General features: G+C 40.4%; 1 protein-coding gene across 1 annotated transcript in view; it reads right to left on the bottom strand.

The window, feature by feature from the left end:
• The window catches only part of smg1 (SMG1 nonsense mediated mRNA decay associated PI3K related kinase), a 138,243-nt gene that overhangs the window by 57,757 nt on the left and 52,571 nt on the right, over nucleotides 1-27,915 (bottom strand). The window contains exons 11-28 of the mRNA XM_039775332.1: nucleotides 27,596-27,820; nucleotides 27,397-27,498; nucleotides 25,221-25,490; nucleotides 22,385-22,515; nucleotides 22,144-22,305; nucleotides 21,857-21,975; nucleotides 20,427-20,514; nucleotides 18,971-19,072; nucleotides 17,028-17,168; nucleotides 12,982-13,181; nucleotides 12,665-12,861; nucleotides 12,136-12,297; nucleotides 8,941-9,095; nucleotides 8,600-8,745; nucleotides 7,848-8,049; nucleotides 4,754-4,863; nucleotides 4,131-4,275; nucleotides 3,185-3,344 (exon numbers count right to left, since the gene is read on the bottom strand). Coding sequence (XP_039631266.1) covers nucleotides 3,185-3,344; nucleotides 4,131-4,275; nucleotides 4,754-4,863; nucleotides 7,848-8,049; nucleotides 8,600-8,745; nucleotides 8,941-9,095; nucleotides 12,136-12,297; nucleotides 12,665-12,861; nucleotides 12,982-13,181; nucleotides 17,028-17,168; nucleotides 18,971-19,072; nucleotides 20,427-20,514; nucleotides 21,857-21,975; nucleotides 22,144-22,305; nucleotides 22,385-22,515; nucleotides 25,221-25,490; nucleotides 27,397-27,498; nucleotides 27,596-27,820 — 2,817 coding nt within the window. The remainder of the gene's footprint in view (nucleotides 1-3,184; nucleotides 3,345-4,130; nucleotides 4,276-4,753; nucleotides 4,864-7,847; nucleotides 8,050-8,599; nucleotides 8,746-8,940; nucleotides 9,096-12,135; nucleotides 12,298-12,664; nucleotides 12,862-12,981; nucleotides 13,182-17,027; nucleotides 17,169-18,970; nucleotides 19,073-20,426; nucleotides 20,515-21,856; nucleotides 21,976-22,143; nucleotides 22,306-22,384; nucleotides 22,516-25,220; nucleotides 25,491-27,396; nucleotides 27,499-27,595; nucleotides 27,821-27,915) is intronic.

Raw genomic sequence — 27,915 nt, 5'->3', positions numbered from 1 at the left:
CTCATAGCCTCGAACAAAGGCAGCTTTTATCGTTTGTCTTAGTTTTCAACTAAGCAGCCATTGCCATAAGGCACAAGTGTAGATATGCATGCAAAACATCTCTAGCTAAACACTGAAGTAAGGAGATTAAATAAATTATTCAATAACTAATTAATTTCTTAAAGGAGATTACATTTTTCCTTCAAGATGGTAAGTAAGAAGCAATTTGAACAAGCAGGGCCATTAATGTGGAACAAAATGAGACAGGTGGATGAAACAGATGATACATTGAGGAAACAGCTGGGAGAGACCATGTGCTGCTTATCGGGGTTTACTGCTGTGACTACAATCAGCTCTCTGTATCCAAGCAGCACTAAACATTTTATGTATTTAAAAAAAAAAAAAAACTGAAAACAATGCAAACCTCAAGTAGAGTAAAGAGAAAAACTATTTGCCCAGTACCAGACCATCCTTTATTTTGGCAAGTTTCTCGCAATGAATGGATTCAGATCTTTAGGCAAAATATGATAAAGGTTAAGCTAAACAAAGAACACCCTTTGTAATTATTGCTTAATATAATTGAGTAATTAAGTTTTTGAACTCTTCTACAGCCCATGTGGAAAGGTACTTGCCCTTCATTGCTGAAACAGATGACCAGAAGTATTGGATGATAGACTCCAATGTCCGACTCTGCCAGCCCCGTTGAATCTAAACCTCACCATATGCTGACCCTCACTATGAGGGTGAAGTCATCACCACAAGGCTTCTAGAACACCACCAGGCCTTCATCGAGGAAAATTCCACAAGAGGGGATGAAAAACGTTATTGGAATTGACCAATCAGGAAAGGGCGACAAAGCCACATCTAAGGCACTGCAGTGAAAACCATCATGTCCGAAAGGAGAACATGTATAGCAGTGGAGAATCTCTCCAGGAAGGCCAAAGCAAATAATCATTCAAGAACTCGGAAGATTGCAGAACAAAATCCAAAAGACCAGCAGACCTCCCTAGAGTCAGCAGAGCTCAGGACTCCATGACAAGAAAGAGACGGAGGTAAAATGGGATTCATGGAAAAGCAGCAAGATAGAAACCTTCAGCAGTCCCCAAGAGGCACATCGGTGTTTGTCTTGCATTTGTAAAGTACCCCCTGAATAATCTACAAGCCACTGGAATACTGGTTCAATGGAAAACAAATCAAAAAGGTGAACCCTTTGGACAGCACATGTCCAGTTACATCTGGAATTCAACAGTAAGAATATCAGATCTACAGTAAAATATGGGGGTGCAAGTACGATGGTGTGAGGGTGCTTTACTGTTTCAGGACCTGAAAGACCTGGCGTTAGTGACGGTAACAGGAATTCTGTACTTAACCAGAATATTCTTAAGGAGAACATCCAGTCATTTGTTTGTGACTTAAGACTGATTCTGGGAGATACAGCATGCTGGACAATGACCCCAAAAAGACAAAGAGAGTCTATAACTGAATACCTCAAAAGAAACAGCAATCAAGTTCTGGAGAGGCCTTGTCAAAGTTCTGACCGGAGACAAACAGAGAGGAACTTAAACAAGCAGTTCACATATGCAAATCAACCAACAAGTCGGAATTAATTCTTTCAAGGTAGATGTTGACTTTTGCTGAAATTCAGGGGTAGTGAATGGTAATCACCTGGTGATGTCTTAGTTTGACTCTCTTTGCTAGAAGCTGCCTTTGTTGATTTGACCCTGACTCCCTGTGCGTTCATGAGTAGCGAAGAGCAAAAAAAAACCTCTAGCATGACTGACTTCTGGCGAGATATAGATGCGAATGCACAAAGCAAAATGCTCCATGGATGACATTTTGCGTGTTGGGGCTGAATCAGACTGACTTGTGGGACTTTTGATGCAAGTGAGCTGGAGATCGAAGACAAAAGTGAGGCACCAGAATCAGCTGATCGTGGTGCTGGAGACGTTTGTGTAGCTGATGTGCCTACAGCAACATTCGCCTTGTAAGACTGCCACTTATGATGACAAGAGGAACAAACCACATTGCGTTGCACTGCAATTGCCACTGCCACCCACCTGCCATGAGAAGATGGCCCATCAGCAGGCCCCCCAACCATGAATTCCTGCTTACCGTTGAGCTGTCCTCCACACAGCCGCTGCTGCCAGAGATGCCAACAGGAGCCTCAGCACGCAGAAACAGACATTTTATGTTCATTTGTGTGTGAAACCATTGCTTTGTGTGCTTTTCAGATAACAGAGCTTTTTGTAAGAAATATTCAGCCCTCAGAGTTAAAGCAGTTCTGCAAGGTAGAGTGGGCTAAAATTCCTCAACAGTGATGTAAAAGATTTATATTACGAGGGGGGTCAAGCTAAAGTTAGAAAATGGGATTCATCAGAAAATGGAACGAACCTTAATAAAGCTGATGCTAATCATTCATTTCTCAACGTTGGCTCCACCCTTCTCAATGCACTTGCGCCACCTGCCTGGATTATAGCAGAAGAAAAGGTTTTGTCTTTTATGTGTGCACCCAAGTTATCGTAACATTCCATGCCGAGGGGTACTACAGACACCAGTGCAAGTTACTCTGACAAGTTGGAGACCAAAGTGAAGCCTGCTATCTGATCCAAGAAGCGGGGAACTGCTGGCTCAAGGAGTCCTTTTGCGGCAAGACAATGACACACTGCTAAGACCACCAGGGCTTATCTGGAGAAACTGAAGTTTGAAATATTGCCACATATTCGCCAGATTTCGCACTGTGTGATTTCCACCTTTTAGGACCTCTAAAAAAAAATCTGGATGGTTGTCGATTCAAGACAGATGATGACGTGAAGAAAGTGATGCACGAGTGGCTGCGAGGATGAGACAAAACCTTTTATTCTGCTGGAATCCAGGCAGGTGGTGCAAGTGCATTGAGAAGGTTGGTGACGACATTGAGAAATGACACCAGTTTTCTGAAGGTTCGTTCCATTTTCTAACTTTAGCTTGACTCCCCCCTCATAAATTAATTGCTAAATATGCTGTAACCAAACACTGAAGCTATGGGAGCAATTATTTTTTCACATCCTTGAATAAAGAAGGTAATGAGTTTAAAAACAGTTGTGTGTTTATGCTGGCTCAACTGTTTGACTGCCCAGCTCTCTTGTAACAATATTTCAATTTAACAAGCGCTCATCAAAATTTTATAGAGAAAAGGATGGCCATTTAGGGTTCTACATCATCTCACCTCAGAGTCCAGCTGGCTGTTGAGAGTACTCTCCAAGGAGTTGGCGCAGTGTAACTGCAGCATGTTGACAGTTGGAAGAGACCCCAACAAGGTGACCGTAGACAGCCTCAGAGGCCCCAGAGAGATGCGAGCCGTCTGCTTCAGATACTTCACCAGATTACTAAAAGCAAACAAGCATGCCTTTAGGAAATGAAAGATCAACACAAGCAACATTTGAAGATAGAGAGATAGAAATAGATAAGATAGATATTGAGATAGATAGAGAGAGACAGATAGAGAGATACTTTATTAATCCCAAGGGGAAATTCCCATACTCCAGCAGCAGCATACTGATAAAAAAACAATATTAAATTAAAACAACAATGCAGGTACAACAGACAATAACTTGGATTTTTCGGGGGATTTTCTATGTAATAAGATTGCATAATTAGATCTGGACCACCCTATATTAGGCTCAGCCATGGAAACTCATTTCAAGAAGTTCGATGCCCAGATCTTGTGCTGATGTCGCTTTCAGAGCTAGTTTGGAGCTCTGCCGTTAAGTGATGAAACAGAGGATAGGCAATCTATGTGCTGTGCACTTTGGCAGCCCCGTTCTTCGTGTAAGCGTAGTCTACCACTTCATGGTCGAGCTGTTATTATCCCTCAGTGCCTCCACTTCATAAGAAGAGTACTTACAATCGAACAGGGCAGATCTAGAAGAGCAGATATTTCACATACTGACTTCACAGGGATTCTATGACAATGTCAAGTTTAAAGTCACTGAGCCCTTCAATGTGACCAAATGTCTGACAATGGAGATTGCATGACCTTATGTTTGATTTTATGCAATAGGTGTGGCAGAACACCTGACCTTAATTATTTGAAAGGGCAGACCACATACTTTTGGCCAAAGCGTGATGTGGATTGCATGCTTGTAGAAATTATGTAAATGCTGTAAACTCACTCATTGAGGGATGTAACTTTTTGCTCCTGCTCATGGCTGAGGGTAGACACCATGCCCACTGCACTTCTCATCAACTGGACTTCAATGGCTTTTTGGAGCTCTGTTGGGTCTGGGCTCAGCACAGATGGAAGCAGTTTCTTTAGATCTGAGGACAAACAGAGGAGATAAAAACAGGGCAGGAGACCAGAGTCTTATATTCTACTTAAGAAAACAATTCTACGTTTATCCTAAATTCACTGCCTTTAACTAAAAATAACCCAAATGACTTTATATAAAAAAAAAATTTAAAAAGTACTGACCCCTGGTCCTAACATGCAGCTGGATGTTTGAAGAACCACTCAAATTTTCCTGCTGCCTTAAATCATTTTTGTTCTTAATTGAAAGGCAATGTATACCTAAATATTGTGATGGACTTTTTCCTTCTCCCACTATTTTAATTAAATGTTTAACATGAAAAAGTCCAAACAAACCCCCTTACTTCTTCTAGTTAATCTGTCTAGCACTCTCAATTTTTTCACTGTATTAAAGGACAGGACGGTTTATAGACATCAACTCATTTTTTATGACGACTACCATTTGCATTAAGTAAGTTTGCAGAAAGTGAAGAATGTCGAACATTATACCTGGCTTCTCCCGAGAAGAACTACTCAGCAGGAAGACATCTTCACCAGGCAGGAGCTCAAGCTGTTCACGACAGGCAGCAAAATCGCCAGCCTCAAAGCTGGACAAGGCCCTGAAAAAGAAAGCAATTTAGAACAAAGAAGCAGGGTGTTGTACCGGGTTAGCCATGATGGATACAGAGAGAAGTCAAACAAAATGATTCAGAATAAAAAGGTCTAACACAACTCTGAACAAAGGAACTGAGAACATGATACATTTTCTTCAAGTCCACGGAAAAACCTAAACGCAGATAATTTAAGGAATTAACAAAAAAAAAATTGCAATGTAGAAATTAAACTAGAATACTGACCAACTAACCACACATTATCCAAAAAAATTCTATGCAATATGAGGTCGTAAACAAAAAGACTGCGCCAGTCTTAAGAAAATTAACTACAATCTCCTAAAAAATAGTTACCTCCCGAGTCGACACAGGCACATTTGATGCTGCCAACGTTCAAAACAATTCCATACGTCAGTTTCTGAAAGGCTGAGGATCTCCGTCATCTTCTCTTACCGACAAAAAAATGGGTGTTCTTTAAGGACTGACTTGCGCCATTCAAAAACGCGCACGACACATGCACTCTTCGCCGTAAGCCTCAGTCAATAATTGAAAAGTTTCGATCGCAAATTTTTTCAGTTTCACAAGAAACTTGATGTTATCTCGCTGTTGACTCTTGCACGCCAACATTTTCTGAACAAGGGCAAGAAAGTGTGTGTACGGAGTGAAACCTTTTCTCGTGGTGTTCTATAACCATCTTTGTTTCTCCCCTCCCACTCTTAGTTGCCGAGCTATGGGGTGGGTCTCTTTTTTTTTTTTTTGTGTTGAACCTCGTACAAAGGAAGTCTGTTCAACAGAACAGCAGGCAAACAGTGCCTAGTGGTAAAAGTTTGTACCGCAAGTCCCGAGGGTGCTTTTTAAATCAATATCAATGATTCTAAGAGACGCACAGCAAACGTGAAGATGTGCTTAAGGTCCAAATGCAAAATTGTGCTTGTGCCTGATGCTATTCCCTTGAAACTATTAAAATCAAAGCTGCTGTCTAATCTAAACATAGCACACTTACACAGGAGCACTACACTTAGTCCACCAAACAAGTTTAATTAGCTAATGAGCACAACATTTCAAATTCCGAAATCATTCAGACCTCAATTAGTGCTGTGGATTTTATTTTAAATGAATAAATGTGCTGTTTTTGACCATCCACCTAGACTCAAAAACTAAAAGGTTTGGAAATGTATTAAAAATCAAAAGATGAAATCCCTTTCACAGAAGTAATAGGACCCTTTGCTGTTTCACTCCAAAGACTCCATGAGATGAATGTATCTAGAACTTGACTGGAGTCCACCAGGGACAAACGGATTAGACATCATTTACAAAGGCACACGTGTACCTGTTATAGAATGTCCTACAATTCACACCGCATGTCTGGACAAAAACCAAGCCATGAAGCCCAAGGAATTCTTTGTAGACCTCTGTGATGAAACTGTGGTAAGCACAGATCATGGCAAGGAAATAAAACCATTTGTAAAGCTCCAAGTGTTCGCAGGAGCACAGTTAAGAACCTCGGGACTCTTCCTAAAGTTGGCAACTTTGCTACTCAATACCTTGCCAATGATGGTGAAGCATGGTGGTGGGGCTGCTTCTCATCGACAGGGACATTGTACAGAATTCTGTGAGGAATAAATGCAGCCAAACACCCAGAGGTGTTTGAAGAAAAACTTCTCTACAGTGCAGGCCTCCTCAGAAGGCTGGGCAACAATTTAGCTTTCAGCAAACCAACCACCTGAAGCATACGGACAAAGCTAAAGTTGCTTCGTAACAAGACTCTCGACTGTCCTTGATTGGCCTAGCCATAGCTCAGGCTTGAACCCCCATAGTTTATCTATGGAGAGACCTGATGATGGTAGCTTAAGCAAAACAAGATTAAGAGGAGACACAATTGAAGTGTTTACAATTCTGAAGGGAATTAGTCCATTAGATCAAGATGGTGACTTTAAAACGTGTGAACCAAGAACACAAGAGACACAGTTGGAAACTTAAGGGTAAATTTCCCAAAAACTTTAGGATGTTTTTCTGTACATACAGCCACAAACATATGAAATAAGTGACTAGGTAGTGTGGTGGACAGTAGGACTTTAGGAACTCACTTTAAAGTTGATGTTATTTTGGAAGATTACGTGATAGGACTGGAGAGCTTTGTTGGGCTAAGAATGGCCTGTTCTCGTCTCCATTGTTCTAACACTTACGGACACTTTCCGTTTTACCCAACGGATTCTGAGAGGATCTGACAGGAAGAATGGGATGAACTGCCCAAATGTTGGTGTTCAAAGCTTGCAGCGAATTAAGAAGACTCAACACTGGAACTGCCGCCAAATGGGCTTCTAACAAAGTACTAAATTAGGGATCGGAGCAGTTGTATAAAAAGGAGAGGTCTCAGTCTTTGATTTTTAAGAAAGTTGCAAACCTTTCTGAACAAGTTTCACGTTGTCATTATGGGTTAATCGATCATAGATGGTCCAAAAGAGACAAATTATTAATTTAAAATTAAATCCACAGCACAAGGTGTGCAGAGGGTGAAGGGGTCCAAATACTTTCTGAAACCACCATACATGGCAATCAGGCTACGGAAAGTAAGAGGACAGGAGAATCACCAGGCCATTCACAGTTAGGAGTGTAACTAGATTTGTGCTCACAACAATGGCTTCTGTTCTGATTTTATTTGCAAATAGTTTTCCTTCATCCAGTACTGAATATCATCCAAGCTTCTGGTGACCTGTGACAATCCTTTTGGATAAGTCTGGACTACACCACACAAATGAAAAATGGGAAATGTTTATAGAGGACCCCAAATATACAAATGTCTAGCAGTGTGCATAATCCACACATTACCTGCATCTTTAGAAAGCCAATTAATGTGGAGTGAAGCAGTTAAAATCTCACTTAAAAATTAGCAACATAAATCCATTTCAATCAATCAGTTTTAAAAAGACAAATGGTGCCACAAAATCCCCTGCACTTTAGCAATCTGGTCCACACGACAAAGCATTTCTCACCGGACGTAATTGAAGTCAGTCTTCAGGTGGATTGCAGAGCCACTCGCACTCTTCTTTAGGGACCCGACATGATTCTGCCATTCCTGAATGGATGACCAGTCTGATAGGGCAATGTAGCACTCGCATACCTTATTGGTCATAAAGTTCACTACTTCAGGGGAACAATCACTGGGCTTCAGTAGAACGGTCTTTCTGCCATCACCTGAAACAAGTACAGGAGATTCACACTGTTACATGCATTTTATAATATGCTGGATATGAACGCATCCAGCACACACAAGCAAATATTACGTTACACTTCACTTCCTACATAAATTAAGATTTTAAACTGGAGTGAGTAAATTGGGAGCAGCACTCATTTCTTAGTCTGTTCACCTACCAAATTTAAAAAAAAAAAAAAAAATGAAAAACAAATTTTGGTCAGAAGTGTGACCACCAGTAGGACCAGAAAGTCATAAAGGAAGTAAAGTAAAACAACATAATTAGCAGCAGATTGAATTTGATCGTTTCACATTTGTCAGCTCTACTTTATTCCCTCCTAATTCCCCCGAAAATGTTGGGACAATTTAAAATGGATACAAACCAGTAGAATCTTGTTTAGAACTGCCTGAAAAGGCCGACATCACCTGCGACACATTGGTCTAACGGCCATGTCACTTTACACAACTTCGCCAACAATTTTTGGCCACAGCTTTTATTTAGATAATCCACTTGACCAGAATTCTGTTCTGTAGAACATACTTTATACTCACCATTAGCCGAATGCTTTGGGCTGGAAGTGGTACCGCTGTTGGCATTAGCCACTTTAAGAAGGGAGCGGTCAAAGCCTTTAATAAAGCAGTCCACTGCAGTGCTGGCACATAACTGCTCCTGGTACTCTACTGCTGCCTTCTCAAACCTGGTATTGAACAAGCAGAACAATCAGATTCTAAAGAAAATGTAATTCTTTTCACTCAGACACAGGATATTAATAGAATATTTGGGGTACATTCTCGACTAACGCTGTGGAAAGGCACAACATGCTGAAAGAGACGCTTAAATAATTACTGGGTACAATATCAGCAGTGCCAGAATCGGTCAGTGCCAACCTTACCTCCCCTCTGCCTGCAGGGCAACAGAACCAATCCAAGTCATGCTTTTTCCCAGGCTGGCAGAACTCCAGGTAGCTAGGCCCTGAATGGCTTCTGGGCAGCGCAGCTCACAGAGGGCCTCAACCAGCATCATAATGGGAACGTCCATATCAGTGCCCTGCAAGAACAGGTTCAGCAAATTAACGGTAGCAAGACACAAGCTATTTATTACTCCATTTTTTTCATCCACAACCTTTGCTACTTAAAGTTCCTGTCTTACATCATTCACGTTTAAATTACCTTGGCATCTAATAGAGGAGGCACTTAATGCAGAGCACAGCTTAAACACAGCTGCCTATCTTTCACCGTGAAGAGGATCCATTTGAGCTCTAATAATCTTAATTGCTTTGTAAAATGATTTATACAGCTCCAAAAGTTGGAATATTTTGAGATATAGAGATATGAAAATTCTGTTCACCCTGCGCTGTTGAAAACACAAGATATTTGATGTTTTACCTTGTGAATGTAATTGTTTTGAAAATTGAATCAAAATATACACTTGTGTCAAACCTCATAACCGCAACATGCGCCAAAAAAGCCGGGAGAGTCGAATGTTTCCCACTGTTTAACATCACCAACAACACTTATTAGGCATTTGGACACCACAGACATCAGTTGGTAAAGGTTTAGCAAGCAACATTTTCTCCCATTCAACCATTAGCTGGGTTTTCAAGCAATGGAATTGTACAAGGCCTTTGTTGTCGTAATTTGTGCTTCGTAATGTGCCTGGGCAACAGGCATGCCAATCTCGCACCCACAACCATGCACTTCAGGCAGAATGTTGTTTGGCTTTGCCTGCTGGAAAAAGCAAGGACGTCCCTGGGAAATTTTTCATCTGGATGCCAGCATATGTTGTTCCAAAATTTGTACATTTTCTGTATTAATGGTGCCCACACATGCCACAGGCATTGCTCCCAGTATAATGAAAGACATTGGCTTATGAGCCCAACACTTAATATCTCGGCTGGTACTCATCTTTAGTCCAGTGAACACAAAGGCTGTTTTTTTCCCAAAAGCTATTTGAAACATGAACTCCTCAGACCATAAAACACGATTCCACTTCTCATTTCAGACTAGGCCGAACATAAAGAGGATGGTGGAGCTTCTGGACACTGTTGACGTGTGGCTCCTACTTTGCACAGTAAAACCTAAACTTGTATCCGTGGAGGCAGCAATGGGCGGTGTCGACTGACAAAGGTTTACCACAGTATTCCTGAGCCCATATCACGATATCCATTTTAAAATGGTGACATCTGAGAGATCAGCAGTTCTTTGCATTCAGAAGTGATTTTCGGCCTTGCTCTTTAGGCACCAAGATTTCGTCAGAATACTTCAATCTTTTAATTATGTTGTGCGCTCCAGAGGATGAAATGCCTAAAAACCCACCAATTTGTCTATGAGGAACGTTACACTCAACGTGCTGGATTATTCACTGGTGTAACTGTTCACAAACTGGGGAATTTAAACCCATTCTTGGTCTTGAAGGACTCTGCCTTTGTTGGAGGGAGTCTCCTTTCATTTCCAATACACGATTTCCACACCTGTTTCATTTCATTTCAGTCACATCATTAGTATGTCTTAAACTACCCTAAATCAACGCTTTTACAGCCTGTGGTGGGTATCAATTTCAGAGTAAATGCATCTCTCTCTATTATATAAAACAATCCTGAAACGAGACAAGACTAACCCCCAAGATTTTTTTTTTTTTTTCTCATGAGACGAGACTTTGGCCATGAGAATTTTTCAAGTCCCGCCCTCCTCTCCACCATATTCAACCCCGCCCACAGTCCTCTCAACTTTCATTGGTGTGAATGCTTTTGACAGAGTTTCTGCTCTCTCCGCTCTTATAAATTTTAATGTTTTCCTCACTTTACAGTCCCAATTAAAGACGACGTATTATGTCCAAATCTTATTGAAGAATTTCATCACAAAGGGTTATTCAACAGAAGAAATGATTACACCTGCAGCCAAGCACCGAGAAACGAGAGGTCAAATATATTGATGCCAAAAATGTCGATCGGTTACACGGCAAATTGGTTACATGCGTATCAATAGACTCTGTTGAAACAGTTGGTGGTGATGGTGCGGAAGATGAAAACATCAACTTATAATATCACGAAGAATATCTACAACTGTTAACACCGTCTGGTCTTCCACCGCACAAATTACTGTAGAAAGAAGGACGTATCCAAGAAAGGTAATGTAGTCCATCTTCACGGGATAACAGACACCAAAGGAGATCTTGAAATGCCATTCATATTAAAACGTTAAGTCTCCTGTTAGAATAGCTTTTGCTATGACAATTAAATATTAGGGACAAACATTTGAAAAAGTCGGTTTATTTAATAGAGAGAAAGAAACGATATTCACTCACGGGCCGTTCTACGCTGCGTTGTCACAATGAAAGTCCAAACACAGAATCAAATTTTTCGTTAATATCGCATTGATTTTAATTACAAAAATTGTTTTTGCTCACATTTTACAGTAAAAGTGTAACTTTATAAAGTATTTGTGTGTTAATTTCAAAGCCAAACAGAACAAAATTGTATTACGCAACGAACTAATGCAACATGAAACCATTTACCTTCTAATTTTTACGTTTTACTATTTAACTATTGTTACTTACTCGCTGTCATGTAAAATAGTTGCTTCTATTATGCACATGTAACAATTCCCATGAAAACAACAATCCGCATCCTCATACGTGAGCGACAGAACCGCAAAGAGGCTAGCACGTCGCTTTGGCCCGGGGGTTGACAAGCGAAGCTCCCTAGTCTTCCAAAAAACCAGACAGGTTAACTGGGTAAAATATGAAATACCTCATCCTTATACAGTTTTTGTTTTAATACAAGTCAAAAGTAAATTACAAATCATTCCCTTTTGCTTTTATTGGCAAATGTCGCAACTTTGTTTGGAACTAGGGTTGTGATGAACTTTCAACGAATGTTGAACCAAAGCGAATCTTCATTAGCTAACTAAAGAACAAGGCGCTGGAGGCCGCCCTTCTGCCCATCTCAAATACTCACCATAGAAATAGACTTGTATGTTTGCATTCTAAAAAGACGGCCAGATAAGAAAGCAAAGCAAAAGTCAGATTACACACAAACCTCCCTACGGTAAGGACGGGTCAGGAGGTGAGTGCAGCAGGCAGCACATACCTGAGAGTTTCCATTCTTCATCTCCATCATTAAATCAAAGCCATGACGCACTGTGACTGCTGGCTGTCCAGCAAGCAGGCCGACTCGCATCAAAGCCATCCGAATTCGAGTCAGCCAGTCTTGGCAAGTCTGTCGGTTGGTATAGAAGAATGTCCGGATACCCTAATAATTGAGAGGAAAAGGTCATTACGACTTGGAACAAAAAACACAATCCTTCTTCATAACTTCACATAGCAGAAACTGTCATTGCTTTTATCAGGAACTATTCTGGTGTGGAAAAATCTGTCATAGGTCCACTAATCATTTGTAGCATAATGTGGCAGCCTTTCTGAGCGCACTAATTGGGCGTAAAAAGGTGGTCACGGGGGAGCTGTGCTGCAGCCTCTAGTTTTGGCTGCGTTTAACTCCACTGGCCTCTAGGGGACAAAAAACAATTACAGCAGACTGGATTACAGCTGTGGTTGGGAAATTAATGTCATTAGATTGTGGGAACTCTCACATTTACATCTGCTCAAGCATCTGCGCTAACCTTGGGAGGTGCTGTAAGGGCATTGGCACAGCCCTCATAAGCGTTGTACATTAATTTCTCCAAGTTCTCAAGAAACTGCAGCAGGAGAGCGAGACGCAACTGGTTGTAATGGTGCCCTTCATCACTCTCGCCATTGCTCCACTGAGTCAGATCCTGTTCTGGATTCAGGCTGTGAGCAGCCAGGCTGCGGATCATCCCTGCAAAGCAAACCATTCAGACTGTTGAACTTCCAACTCAAGGATTCAGGCCTATTAACTCCAACAACAAACAAAGTTGGTTTGGATGCTGGTATAAAAAAAAAAACAAAAAACGCTCACCCTCAATAGTCTGAAAAGTGTCCTGAGCTCGTCCAAGCGGGGTACGGAGCTTGGATAGAACGGTGAACTGGGCCGCCTCCCAGACAGCCCACTGCCACAGCACAGCCTCATTCTTCATCAGTGTTCGGGGGATAGGCATAAAATCTCGCTTTTCTAGTCGCTGGCAGCTATGGAACAGCCTCTCAAGCCATGGCTCCTTCCTGAAAAAATATAAGTGAACATCACAAGAGACCACCCAAATAAATGCAAAAAAGGTATGAAAGTACAATCACCGCTCAAATCAGTTATTGAAAAGGTGGGCTCAGAAGGACCTTTATTTCAGTTTGAATACTCTTTCATATAATGGTGTGGACATGGGAATATTAGAACATTAGAACACTCGAGACGAGAGCAGGCCATTCAGTCCAACTATTTCTTCCAAATAAACATCAAGTTGAGTTTTGAAAGTCCCTAAAGTCTTTCTGTCCACCACACTACTTGGTCCCTTGTTCAAAGTGTAAAGAAAAACTTCCTAATGTTTGTGTGAAATTTACCCTTAACAAGTTTCCAACTGTGTCCCCGTGTTCTTGATAAACTAATTTTAAAATAACAGATTTGAACCACTGGACTCATTCCCTTCATAATTTTAAACACTTCACTCAGGTCTCCTCTTAATCTTCTTTTGCTTAAACTGTAAAGGCTCAGCTCTTTTAAATTTTCCCTCATAATTCAACCCCTGTATCAGCAGAGTTGCTCTTCTGTGGACATTCTCTTGTGCTGTTATGTCCTTTTTGTAGCCTGAAGACCAAAACTGCACACAGGACTCCAGATGAGGCCTCACCAGTGTGTTATAAAGCTTGAGCAGAACCTCCTGTGACTTGTACTCCACACGTCAAGGCGCTACATAACCTGACACTCTGTTAGCCTTCTTAATGGCTTCTGAACACTGTTGGGAAGTCGATAGCTTAGAGTCCACTATGACTCCTAAATCTTTCTCATAAAGTGGACTCTCGATTTTCCGACTGCCTATTGTGTAATCAAACCTAACATTTTTACTTCCTATGTGTACGGCAGGAAAGTGGAAAATATGGCTACCATGAAGCAAGCCCAACAGACAACTCAGTGAACATGAACCACCATTTTGCAAAGATGTTTTCACCATTTAAAAAAGATTTGAAATATCATCGAAAACCTATGCAGTCTTCACTGCAGTTCTCCATTAAAATTGCCCAGACCATGGAACATCTGTTACATAGTTGTAGTTACATGCCCTAATGTTTATTACATTTTGAAAGTACAGATACAATGTAACTATGTAAGTACACTTGTTTTTGGATCAGTGATAAATTGTTACATTGTAATTACATAAACTGTGGAACAATGACAACTGAGTAATTAACTATAAAGTTACTTTGTATTACACAGTAAGTACAGAGTAATAACTCATAGTTACAGTGTACTTATACAGGTAATTACATAGTAGTTACACTGTAATTATGGACACTTAATGTAAAGTGTTACCGTTTTATTACAATCAAACAACATTCCATACAAGCAAGTCAAGTTTAACAAAACTAGGTCGAGACCAATCAACCCCCACCCATGAGAAAGAGCTAGGTCAACAGAGTAAAACTAACTAGTAAAAATAAGTAAATGGATAAATTAATAAATGAATAAAAAAAGTATAAAAAAATTTAAATGCTTATTCTAAAATGTTATTGATTAGATCCTACCAAGTTTTGTACAGATCCTCTAAGTGAGAATTTTATTTTTTTCTGTTTCAGATAATATATACACACCAGTTACGGCGCACTGTAAGGTAACGTACAGCGAATCCACTCGACCTGAGCATTCCTAGTTTTCCTCCTCTTCCTCTGTACATTTAGCATTCATTTGCTCAGAGGTTGATGCGCTTGCTGCTTCCTGAGCAGCTCTTCTTTTCTCCACCCTAGCGGCCCGCTTCTTCTCTTCTTTCGTCGGCATCTTTTCACGTTAAAACTAATTAAGTCAGTGTTTGTGTTGCAATTAATTAGTTACGTTTTCTTTAATTTTTCACTTAAGGTAGATTGAAGACTTAAGAATAATTTGAGATAGGAAGAGGTAGGGGAAGTGACTATGAAGGTGGTAGGAGTGAGAACGGCGCCCGTACGCATGCAACGTCATGCTGGCCGCTGCCGAGAGTTGATTCTACAATAAAATAAAATAAAAATTAAAAAAAGAGGAATAACCTTGGAGGTCAATCATCACCCTGAAAGCGGATAGTAGACGTCACATAGTACATGTGTACCAAATTTCAGGTGAATAGGTCCAGCGATTTATGAGCTACAGGCGTTTTAAAATCCTGCAGAGATAGACAGCCAGCCACAGTAGCATATTATATAAGATGATCAGTTATCCACCGACTTAAAATAGGTGAGTTAGGATTCTTCTGAGTTGAGCGAGACAAGTCTACATGCCAATAGTGTAGTAAAGGCCATTACAGTTTGTTTACACCCATCTGGAAGTAGGCCACAACTGTTAATGGGTTAGGAGGGATTGGCTGTCTGATAGGCATTTCAAGAGTTTGGTTCAAAATTATTTTAACTTGGTACACGCCACCCAAAACATGTGGCCCATTGAAGTTGGAACTTGACTGCAACATTCGCAGGTTGGATCTCGCACTGGAAAGCAACAAATCTTACAAAGCGTGTAACCCACAGCAAGTGAAGGCACAAATCACACCTCGCTGCAGTCTGTGGACCCTGCTGACTCGTTTGGTGGGCTGCCATAGGAAGTGTCTCTCTGAATGCAGAGTCAACTGTGAGAATGTCCAAGACTGGGATTGTGCATCACTAACATGCTGCCCCGTGCCAAGCATCCAGCCATGAGTATTAGTTGGAATGATAATGAAGATGACTGGGTGTCAGTCCTAGCTGCTTAAATCTGAAAATCTTCCCAGGTTTGGTATTTAAAACTGAAAACCCAGCTTGATTGTAATTTGTAAAGTGAAAAAAAAAAAAGAGTATTAAGGGACTTTCTTTGTGCATTCTTGTAAAGCAGGGGTGAGTGACAATTCTGCCACACCAGCAAAAAAATATATAACAAGCTAGTTATGTCTGTACATGATACTGAACTTGCCAAAAATCCGACACTGGAATTTTATGTGTCAACTTTTATTTGAAAGAATTTCCCCTTTTTGTTTCAGTACTTTCACTATACAGTCCAGACAAACTGTACGCGCCACTAATAATCTTTATTTGAAATCTTTACAGAAAGACTGGTATAGAAATTCAGATTTGGGCACATCCAGAATGAGTCAAAATGATTCACTTCCTTGATCAATCATCAAATACCATTCTAACAAATCCTACACTCAAACTTGGCTCTGTATATTTTAATTTTAAAACAATGAAACTGTATTACTTTAATTTGTTATTGTTGATGTTAAGAAAAGAAAATCTTAAAAAGCAATCCAATTAAAGAAAAAGATGTCTTATTCCATTGGTAGTGGGAACTGGTTAATCATTAGAAAGCGGCAGGAATGAAAACTTGAAGCCACTGAGGCCTTACAGAATTGGAGTTTGATGCCCCTGACCAGGGGTCTCAGCATTTACAAGTTTACACATATGCAGGGGTATTTGCAACTAAAAATGAAATACTCTTCAGAAATATAAGATCTTAATGTAACTGAAAGCGTAAAACTGAAATTTAAAGTCCAAAAATACTCAATACATCTAAGTGCTTTGCATTACACCCAGACTCCAGGCTTTACTGTCTGAAAATAAATGTAGAATCAAAAAGTCCAAAAAAATGACTCTTCTTGCGGGTGGGTGTCTAGGAACACTTCTCTTGTCATTTTTTGTAAATATTTTACACACACCTTTATAAAGTTTATGTATAATACCCAGAGACTTTACATTTAATTTCAGATTCTGAGCTGGTCTGCCAACAACCATAAAGAAATCTATAACAAAACAAATAATTGATCTCCACAGTTGAGAATGGAAAAGGAATACCCAATGAGACAGCTCGCTCTTTTAGCATTGGTAAGTAAATGGTACCATTGATTCACTATGTCTGGAACTTACCCGCTGCGGTGGGTGTTGCCATACAGGATAAAGCTCATCAGGTCAGAGAAGTCTTGAGGGTGGAATGTATTACTTGGGGCTTTGTTCATATGACCACGGATCGCTCCCGCTATCTCCTGCATCTCCCTGTGTCCACTGTTGCTGTGGAGTGACAAGCAGCATCTTGTTAAGTCAGCATCATCTGTGAAAATTTAATCTTGCCATACTAGACAGAGGAAGACCCTGTGTAGCCATCACACTATAGTAATACCAAAAATCTGGAGTGGTCTCCCCTCAACTTTCTCGTTTACTCAGATACTTGAGGAGTAAACCACAAGACAATGATTTTTATATTATCATCTCTATATATAATCTTCATTTGGATCTTGATCTTTGGTTGTCCGCGAATTAATTAGAAGAAGAAGCACTAGTTGGCAGTAGAGAGACAGCTAAAACATAGGCATTGCATTAAGAATCTTCTCCCGGCTTATACTACTGAAGACTGTAGTACGCCAGTCACACCTCAAAACACAGACATTCAAACTAAACAAATTGTTGTGCTTTAAATTAAAGAGATCTTCATTTAGATCTTGATCTTTGTTTGTCCGCGAATTCCACACATGTGTAGACCACCTTCCAGTTTAGTACGTTGTTGTTACTCACGGATGTCAACAATGTGCCAGAATAACGAAAGTGGTGGTGGACAGTGTTACGCTGGTCAGCTCCTGAGGCCTGGTTAGAGAATGAGATTGCTGAAGATAAAAAGGTACGTGCCTACGTAACATATGAATGAAAGAAAGACCAGCCAGGTAAAAATGAATGACAACGTAACAGCACGTTCCGGAAATTATTATTGTTACGTTGTAGCCGACGACTGCTGCGCGTCTCACAGTTGTACCATGGCTTGCTCACATGTCAGTGAAGTGATCCCTATTTATGCTTTAAACAGCCTGGATAGCTATGTGTCCACCTTTTATAACCATTGTTCCGTGTATATTGCCTTACTCTTTGGATTGCCACAAAGCAACCTGCGAGATTGGAGAAAGGTTGAGAAGACATCGTGACAGGAAACGATAGCGTTGTGAAAACGAGACGGACTGTGAACGGACAGAAACAGAAATGCTCCTACACCACCACCACATAATTACTATTCGGACAGTGATTCCGAGTAGGCCGTTCCTATCGAGTCAATGTCCAAGGGTTTTCTTTTGTAATTTTGTTTCCCTTATAAAAAAATCATAATGCTGTGCGACGAAGGGCCCAGTTCACGACTGGCAGCCGCGTTTAAACAGGGAGCCCTTCACAGACAACTTTAACACGCGCAACGTAGATGGGCGCACATGGCTAGTGTACATTAAAGAACCATGAACAAACAAAACAAATCAAATAAATAATATATTGAACAATTATTATGAAAGTAAAGACACTTCAACTGCATGAATAAAAGGTAAAGTACCACTTCCGATTAGCGGAAATAGCTCAAAAGTTGATACAAATCTACATTTTGTACCTTATGCTTGTATGCAAAATTTGGTTGACCGAAGTGAAAGAGTACTCAAGATATCATGTTTATACACACACAATTCCAAAAATGGTATTTTTGGGCTCAAGGTGGTCTAAAACATCGAGATTCATCAAAATCTCGACATCAAGTTTTTGGACGATTCCAATACTTTTCCTATACTTTGTATACGAGAAAGTCAGGGAGGTCTAAAATGTCGAGATTCACCAAAACGTCAACATCGAATTTTAGAACGATTACAGCAATTTCCCAATACTTTGTATACGTGAAAGTAAAAAGGAGAAAGGCTAATGATGTCAAGAAGTCTTGCCTCGGTCAGAGTACTCAAGAGTAAAGCAGTTCAAACAGGCCATGAATACTCTCCACATATTGGAAAAATTCAAAAAGCCATAAAGCACAGGGAGGAGGAAAAAGAGCAGACGGACGAACTTTGAACTCTTACCTCAGCGCCACACCTAGTGGAATTGCCTTGAGGAGCTTCCCAAAAGCTTGCCGGACTCTCAGAGTAGAATGAACAAGCTGAACCTGACACACATCCACACACCTGAGGACATTTAAAGAAAGGTCAGGCAAACAAATACAAAGGTATAAATCAGACAGAAACAGTTGTATGCTTGGCCCAACTAGAAAATATGGGCATGCACTGCACCTTCTATCTATTACTTGAAGTAAGAATCTTAAGAAATAATTTACTGAAAGCAACGTAAAACAGGGATCAGCAACTCCAGTGGCATATTCTAGTTGGGGGCAAGTGAAACGTAACAAGTACAGCTGCTGCATTTCACCATCTCGAGGATGTCAGATTGTAGGACTCTATGATGAATTTCAAGCACAGTGAGATTTTGCGACTGTGTCACATTCTGACAGTTATGAACGTCACTCCCTGGCAGCAGCTGCACCTCTACAAAGGCAAGTTCACATGTCATCTATGATCTATATTGTCCGTTTTCAGTTCTGTTGTGGTATGACAGATGAGACTCTCTTATGTTTGTACTGTATAACCTCTCCCCACACACACAATCGCGTTCCTTCTTTCCTCAGGACGGTATTCTATGCATTTGTAGTTTCAGGTGAGCGCTCACTGTTTGGCAACTCATGCCTGTGTCTACAAATTAAACAAAACAACAAGAAACAACAAACCTACAAAATCAAACCCGTTTAACTCACACCAATAAAATCAAAGGCTGGCCAGACCGAGTGGCTGGAGGTGTCAAACATTACCAGTCATAGGACTTGCTAAGATTATTTAAATGAAGTCTGTGTCTGAAAAAAGAAAAAAAACTAGAAAAGTTGTGCGGGAAGACGGGGCCTTAAAGTGGTACAATGGTTAGCTTTGCTGCCTCGGAAATTCATAATCCTGAAATCTAACCCTTCCTGGGTGTTGCCCTTTCTGTACTTTGGTTTTCTTCCTGTACCCCTAAGATATGCATGTTAGGCTAACTGACGTCTCCAAATTGGTACAGTCGAAGTGCGAGTTTGGATGTGTATGTATGAATAGGTCCTGTGACAGACTGGTACCTCATTCAGGGATGCTTCCTGCTTGCATCTAGAAAGGCTCTAGTAGACCATAAGTGGACAAAGTACATTTATTAATGTATTAATTTAGATAATCTGGCCATGCCACTAACATGGAGAGCAAAGTGGCCATAAATAATGAAGAACCTAAATTTTATTAGCTAGACTGGTAATATAATAGTCCTAAAAATTTAATTTTCTGTGAAGCCACTAGTAATGTATGGATTATGAAAGACCCAACAGGAAGGAACAAACCCTACCCACCGCTGTATTGCAATACTAACAAGAACAACTTTAAAGAAATACAATCCAGTGTTTGTGAATATTTGAAATACTGAAAGAGGTTAGTAAAAAAAATAAAATAAAAAAATCTATTCAAGTACCTTTCAAGCAGCTCAGTGGGAAGAGAGCCAGAGAGGACCTGAAGGCTGCTGCAGGCTTGAAGGCAAACTGAAGGGTCTTCATATAGTACTGTAAATAGAAAGAAATTACAATATTATTAATAATTATTATTACTTCTTTACATTTATATAGTGCTTTTCTCACTACTCAAAGTGCTTCAGTGAATGGGGAGCCACTTCATCCATGGGGATGCTGCAAACTAGTGGTGGTTGATGCGACAGCAGCCATTTTTGTGCCAGTACGGTCACCACATTTGAGCTATTAGGGGGTGAACAGGTGAAAGACAGCCAGTTAGAAACCGGGGACGATTAGGGAGCAAAAAATGACTAGGCTAAGGGGGGCAATTTAGCCAGGATATCGGGAAACGCACCTTACTCTTTAAGAAGGTTGTCCAGGGATCTTTTATGACCATAGGACATCGGGTTTATGTCTCATCCAAAGGACGGTGCCGTTTTTACAGAACAGTGTACCCATCACTACACTGGAGCACTGGCATCCAACATTCAGACCACAGGGTAAGAATCCCCTGCTGTTCTCACCAACATCTCTTCCAGCATCAACCCAGGCTGAGCCTGAACATGCTTAGCTTCAGGTTGGTGACCTCTCCTGAAGTGTATGTGGTATGGCTGCTGGGGTTTACAGCTTCAGGAAGCACATAACGGTATTTAACTCTCTTGCCAAAGTCCTACATTTAGAACATTAGAAAAGTTTTTACGAAAACAGGCATTCAGCCCAGTGATCTCGTCGCCCTTATTCACCTTGATTGTCTAAAATAACATCAAGTCAAGATCTGAAGGTTCCTAAAGTTCTATACTCTCTACTAGATGACGTGTTAACTTCATGTGTCTAGTACAGCAGTGTCCTTTTTTGAAATATGGAGACTAAAACTGAACACAGTACTCCAGGTCAGGCCTCACGAATGTGTTCTACAATTTGAGCATAACCTCACTTGGCTTGTACTACCTGCATCGTGACGTATACGCAAGCTCAATATTGTTTTCTTGATCACTTCTGTACACTGTCTGGATGAAGACAGCAATGACTCCTAGGTCTTTTTCATCAATATGTGGAAAAATAAGCCATCTAGCCGTCTATAAAGCACTCTAAAACTTTGACATGAGGCATCTCTTAAAAAAATAAAAATGAAAAAATAGAGCAGCACTTTGACCAGAAATGAATATCTGCAAATGGTATCAAAATAACTGAGAACCCCCTGTTAACGTCTAGGAGTATCTTAGGACAGATGAAGTCTTTGAGCTGCCATTTAATTCATCAGATTTCAAATTTCTAACTTGATAAAATTTTAATGTCCATTAATTTCTAACACTTTGCCACAACCAAACCATTGAAAAGCACCGAGGTGGTGGGGAAGAAAACGGCTCTAAAAAGGGACACCACAAAATGTTCTTACCATTCCCCAACAGTCCTTTGCAAAATTTGTGGAAAGAAGGGAGAAGAAAGAGAGGTGCATATGTTTCAGACTTTTTCATCACTGTGGACATCTCCATTGCCCATGTAAGCAACAATTTCCTAGGATGGAACGGATAAGAGATTTTTAGAATCCATACCCAGAGTTCAACTTTAAACGGTACGCTTTGCAGTCTCAGGGCAGGCATTAGACTTCATTAGCTCTGATGCAAAGGAGAAGTTGTAAAGAACCCGTAATTTTGAAGTGAGAAAAAAAAAAAAGCATGGAACCTGGCATCTGGATAAAGATGCTCCTTGCTTAACAGGACCCCCAGAAGGTGGAGGAGAGTGCTGAAGTGTTTCTTGGTTGCTGTGGTGACAGTGCTGATCACTGCTCCATCGAAAAGGGATGGCGAGGAGGAGCTCAGGCTGCTGGAGATGAAGTGATCGTGCCTAAAAATGAGATACAGAAATGAGCACTTTTGTCTATAAAATCAGTTAGATGGCCAAACCACATCTTGACTGCCATTACCTTGTGCAATGAGAGTAGAGTGTGTATAACACAGCATACTGCACCGCCGGGTGGTGCACAGCCAGCTCTGAATGGACAATCATCAGGTTCTGACTGAGCAGGGCAAAGACAGTAGGGGACAGAGCCCACATCTATAAAATTACAAAAATAAAATATAAATTACCACAATCACACCTGGAGACAACACCACAAAGCAACACTGGCTCCTTTTAAGCTTCACCTATGCAAATAAATGAAATCGGAAGAAAGAAAACACAGCAAACAACAACTGTGTGCGCTTAATGTGTAGGCACATATACAGTATCTAATTATTATATAAAAAAAAAAATCCTGGGACGAGACGTGACTTTTTCAGAGAGACACTTTCTTGGCACAAAGTCTAATCTCATGGGACATGAGATTTAATCAGGCCCGGGGCCAAAAATAAAAGACAAAGAGTAGATGACAAAGTAGAACATCACAAAGAATTCTAAAACGCTGGCGTGATACACATGCAGAGCAGGTTAGAGATTATGAAAGTAGTAAATTCGAAAGTCTCAAAAAAAATGATAGCAAAGATCGCATTAGCGCAAACAAATTACTCAGAGAAATAACGGAACAGCGAAAAGAGACTGAATATATTGTTCGGAATTAAACTTTAAGTCAGAGGCTTGTAGATCATCTAATTTGTGTTGCGATCAGGGAAAAGTAGTGTTTCTTCCCAATGAAGAGGCGTATCCACGAGATTTAAAAGATTTGCCGTTTGTTGAAAGTGAAATCCACATATGCAAGCGGCAGAGATGTGAAGTGGCTGGTGAATATTGTAGGACAGGGGGTTGGCGAGTGAAGTGCCCAAGTATATACGTATTTTATTTTTTTTTTTTTTTAACACACACATTATAGATATCTATATCCATCTCTCTCTCTCTCTATCTATCTAGATCGGTGGAGGGCAGCAGTGGCTGCAGGTTTTTGTTCCAACCCAGTTGCTTAAAAAGAAGCCCTTATTGCTCCAGTAACACTTCTGCTTCACTTTAGTGGTCTCGCTCGTTAAGATTTTTTACCCTTATTGCTTATTTTAGTCTTAAACAGCTGCAGTCTTGGTTCTTTGCTTATTAGCAATAAGATGCAAATGACAAATGAAACCAGCATTTCTCCATTTAGCTTGTTTCCATTTACGCATGAGTGTATTTATCATGCACTACTGGGTTTAATTCAATACTTGAAAGAGGAAAAAAAGTGAAGCACTGAAAATTACTCATCAGTTTTAGACTTCAAATCATTTGGATGATATCCTTAGAAAGGAAACAAAAATCCAAGATACGAGAATGGCCTGACATAGCAGAGTTAAAGCACAAACAAGCCATGAAATTAAATAATTGACAAGGATTGATTTCTAATTAAGCAACCTAGTTGGAACAAAAACCTGCAACCACTGTGGCCCTCCAGGACTAAATCTGCCCACCTGTGATCGATCGATCTCTCTCTCTCTCTATATATATCTATATCTATATCTATATCTACAGTGTTACCTCGGTATACGTCCGCATTGGAGTAAGTCCAACTTGGTATACGTCCTTTTTGGACGCGAAACATTTTGCTTGGTATACAACCTTTATTTGGAATACGACTCCCATGCTAGAACACTGCACGCTACCCTTGTTTACCGCTCTTGAGACAAAGCCACGACTGCCCACGAGCGTCAGTACGCCAGTCGCTACCATTCAGTGAACAACCCGCGCTATAACTTTGTGAATTTCCAAGTGATTGTGTTTTTTCACGTAAATTGGAATTGATTGTTGAAAAGTATGAAGGTGGCATGCGTATCTGGGACTTGGCTGCTGCATATCGTATGCCGAGAATGACGGTATCTGCGATTGTGAAAAACAAAGACGTTATTAAAAAGCAAAGTGAGGTTAAATTGTCATTTATTTCATCTAATTGCTTTTGAATTTATGTATTTTAGTATTAAGCAGTGTTTAAATTATTTTATACAACCTCATCAATGTAAAATATGACAATAACAATAGGATTTTTTTCATGGGAACGGATTGATCATTTTCCCTTTATTTCTTATGGGAAAAATTCATTTGGTATACGTCCTGGTTGGTGTAAGTGAAAGGCTCTGGAACGGATTAAGGACGTATATTGAGGTACCACGGTTTATCTATACATCGAGAGAGAGAGAGAGACACACACACACACACACAATATAGTGGATACAGAAAGTATTCCGACCTTCACTTTCTAAACACTTTATTCTACTGAAGATTGAATTTTAAAATGGATCAATTTGCCATGTTCGCCCATCATTTTACACTCAATAACCCCTAACGACAAAATGAAAAGCAAGTCTCTCATTTCACCTCCATGAGTTTTAGTTCATCTTTTCGAGAGACTCTCTTGCAGATGTGTCTTGGTCTCTGATATGAACTTTAGTTTCTCCTGCTAAAGTTGGGCTAACTTGCTTTAAAATGGCTATTAACACGTACTGAACATCTGACAACAGTTTCAATGATAAATATAAATTAGTTCTCATCACGTACATGGTTGGGTGTTCCTTCAAATATGACCCATTATGTTGCAAACAAGCTAAAAAGTGGGCAGAGAAAACGTCAAAGGAAAAAATCCCAACCCATATTTAGCAGAGTGTAAAACCTCACTATGCCAGGTTTTCTGAAATACATGAAGAAGCAAAGCTGCATTTGACTGTGACAAAACCTGCATCCATTGGGCACCCCCCACAGCAAAGTCTCATAGGAAAACCTCACATTGGCTGGTCGGTGCCTACGCCCATTCCCCTCCACGGTTTATCAAGAGTACAACTTATTTTTTTATGTAGTCTACTGTGACTCACCCCAATGAGTGAGTTTTTGGTGTTGCCAATTGTGGTTAGGGCACTGAGATCAAAGATCAGGATGAACTCTGCCCTCTCTTGACTGAAATGGATATTGCCAAAGGCAGCATGCTGAATATCAGTGCAGACGGGTGGCAGGCTCAGGGGCTGGGACAGACTGTTGAGTGCACAAACCATCTCTCCCAGTACCAGCTTGTATGCCGCCTCCAGGATGGGAATGTTCTTCAGACTAAGGACTGCTTGGTACACACTGTGTGCTGCAGAGACCACCTGTTGAGGAAAATGAGAATATTAGAGCGGCCTTTTACCATTTATTAAAAAGTGTCTTCCTGAGTAGTTTACAATTGAGGCTAAAAGGGCGCTGGCCTGAAAGTTAAACCAGCCTTAAACTTGTAGATTTATTAGGCCTTACTGCTTACATCCATTTCAATGTGATAAAGCTACCAGGCACACGTTTCTGAAATACAATTAAAACATCAAGTAACTTTATTATGGACTTTTGACACTAAAGATATCAATTCTCTGGTCACTGTGACAAGCAAATAATAACATTACATGGAAGATAAAAACAAGAATTTGGAAGCTTTCTGTGGTAAGAATTCACAGATAATTTGGAAATATAATGCACAACTGTAACCATTTTACACGAAACAGTGATATGCAGGTATGGATAGCCAAGATGTGAAGAAAAAAAGCATTTACATGTCCGCACTTCGCATCAAGCATTTCAACAATTCTGACACTTTGAAGCTAACAGGGCTAAGAGCCATTCACAATATTCCAAATTCAAAAGGGCAACATGCAAGAACATAAAGTGAGATTACCAACATTTGAAAAAACGCACTCACTCGAGAATATAGTAAGTCTGTGCGTATTTTAAATAAGTGTTCATTCAGAATGGCTTCAAAAAGATTTAAGAAGTGAAATAAACACCCAGGAACACTCTCTGCCTCCAAGTGAATACATTCAGTCATCTTAAAATTAATCCTGCATAACAAATACAATTCTAGACCTGATGAATTTATATGTCGGCACTCATATGGTCCCCTGCTCGTTCTACCCTAATCAGGCCAACTAACAAACAGCACTTGGTGATGCTACCTCTGTGTGGCATCAAAATCTCTGTAGCCACTAGCAGGTGTAAGGAGCTGCCCACTTTCATCTGAATAGTTGACTCCATCACTGTGTTTGATCCCCCCAGAGGTCCGTCAGCAAACTGAAATACTCAACTTACATAGAAATTCAATGGAGTGCGGGGCTGTCCCCCTTTGGAGGAGCAAGCGGACATATTGTTCTTGTAAGTAAAGATTGCTAATGTGGTTCAAACTGATGGTAGGCATACATCAACTAAAGTAAATGAAGGAAATGCTGGTATAGCGTAAAGCACTGTTGGAAAACCTGATTTTAATGCACCTCAGGGTGTAAAATAGGGCTTTATAAATGGTTACATAACCATAACTGACTTCCTTTTCCATTCACTTCCAGAGACATTATTTTCTGTTATTTATGGTTGCACCTGCTGCCCCATCCCTGGCGTTTTACTGGGGTTCCGAGTGGGCTAAGAGACGAGAAAATGAGGAAAATATTCAAAATATGCAAGCAAGCTGGCGTAACCACCGCCAAGGTAAAACCAAAGTGGTAAATTTGCTTGTACTCGAAGATCCACAGAATGATGTCTGCGACTTCAATGAGAAACACTCGAGTTCTCAGATTTGCCAATGCCTTTCGTTGAGAGATTCTGAAATGATTAAACTTTGCACAGCGCCACCTATTTAAGGGGGTGATTTGATTCAAACCTAGTTTTCTAAAATTTGACTGCTTGTATGGAATGTCTTGATTGTAATAAATTTAATAAAATGTTAAAAAAAAAAAGTCAACAAAAACTGAAGTGGCTCAACAAATTTCTTTGAAGAATAAGAGTGCCAAATTTGAACAAATTCGGTCCGCTGGGTGCCGAGGTGTTTCGTGTCGACAGACATGGCTATCGCAGTAGGTTCATCACACACTATCTAACTGAAAAACCTTGCTGCAAAATGATAGTTCATTGCTATAGAATTAGCCCCAATATTACCTTGACATGTATAATATTTATTGCATCTTATTATCTTGTGAAGAGCATCATGATGTTGTGCGCAGTAAACAGAAATAGGAATAAAAATAAAGACTGTCCATTTACCTCAGTCTCCCTGTGAAATCGCAGTTCAAGCAGCTGAGAAGTGGGTGCAAGGAGCTTCTCCACAAAAGAGGCAGGTAACTTTGTATTTATCTGATCTACAATCTGAAACACAGCATACAGACATTGACGTATTTAACTGTGTTTAACTCGCCTCCTAGCAGGCGATGAATGAGTTGCAGCAAGGCCACCATACACTTACCAGGGTCAGCAAATTAAGAACTGAGATGCTATACTCTGGCCCACAAGCTTGGCAGCTCTCGAGCTGATTAAACCCATACGTGATGACCGAGTCCACAAGCTTGCTGACGCTCATATCGATGCTCACTAGCAGAACACAGATGCACTCGTTGGCAGCCGTGAGGACACCTTCAGAAAAGAACACCTGCTTGGCTGTGGTGACGCAGGTCAGAACTCTGTTCAGCACCTAAAACGGAGAAAAAGAAAATGAATTTGTGCCACAATGATAATCTGGCTGACAACGCCACATGAACACCTACCTCTCCCTAAAACTAAACATCT

Source organism: Polypterus senegalus, chromosome 13, assembly GCF_016835505.1.
Source record: "Polypterus senegalus isolate Bchr_013 chromosome 13, ASM1683550v1, whole genome shotgun sequence".
NCBI lineage: Eukaryota > Metazoa > Chordata > Cladistia > Polypteriformes > Polypteridae > Polypterus > Polypterus senegalus.
Note: the sequence above shows the minus strand (reverse complement) of the source record. Positions and strands in the feature narration are given on the sequence as shown.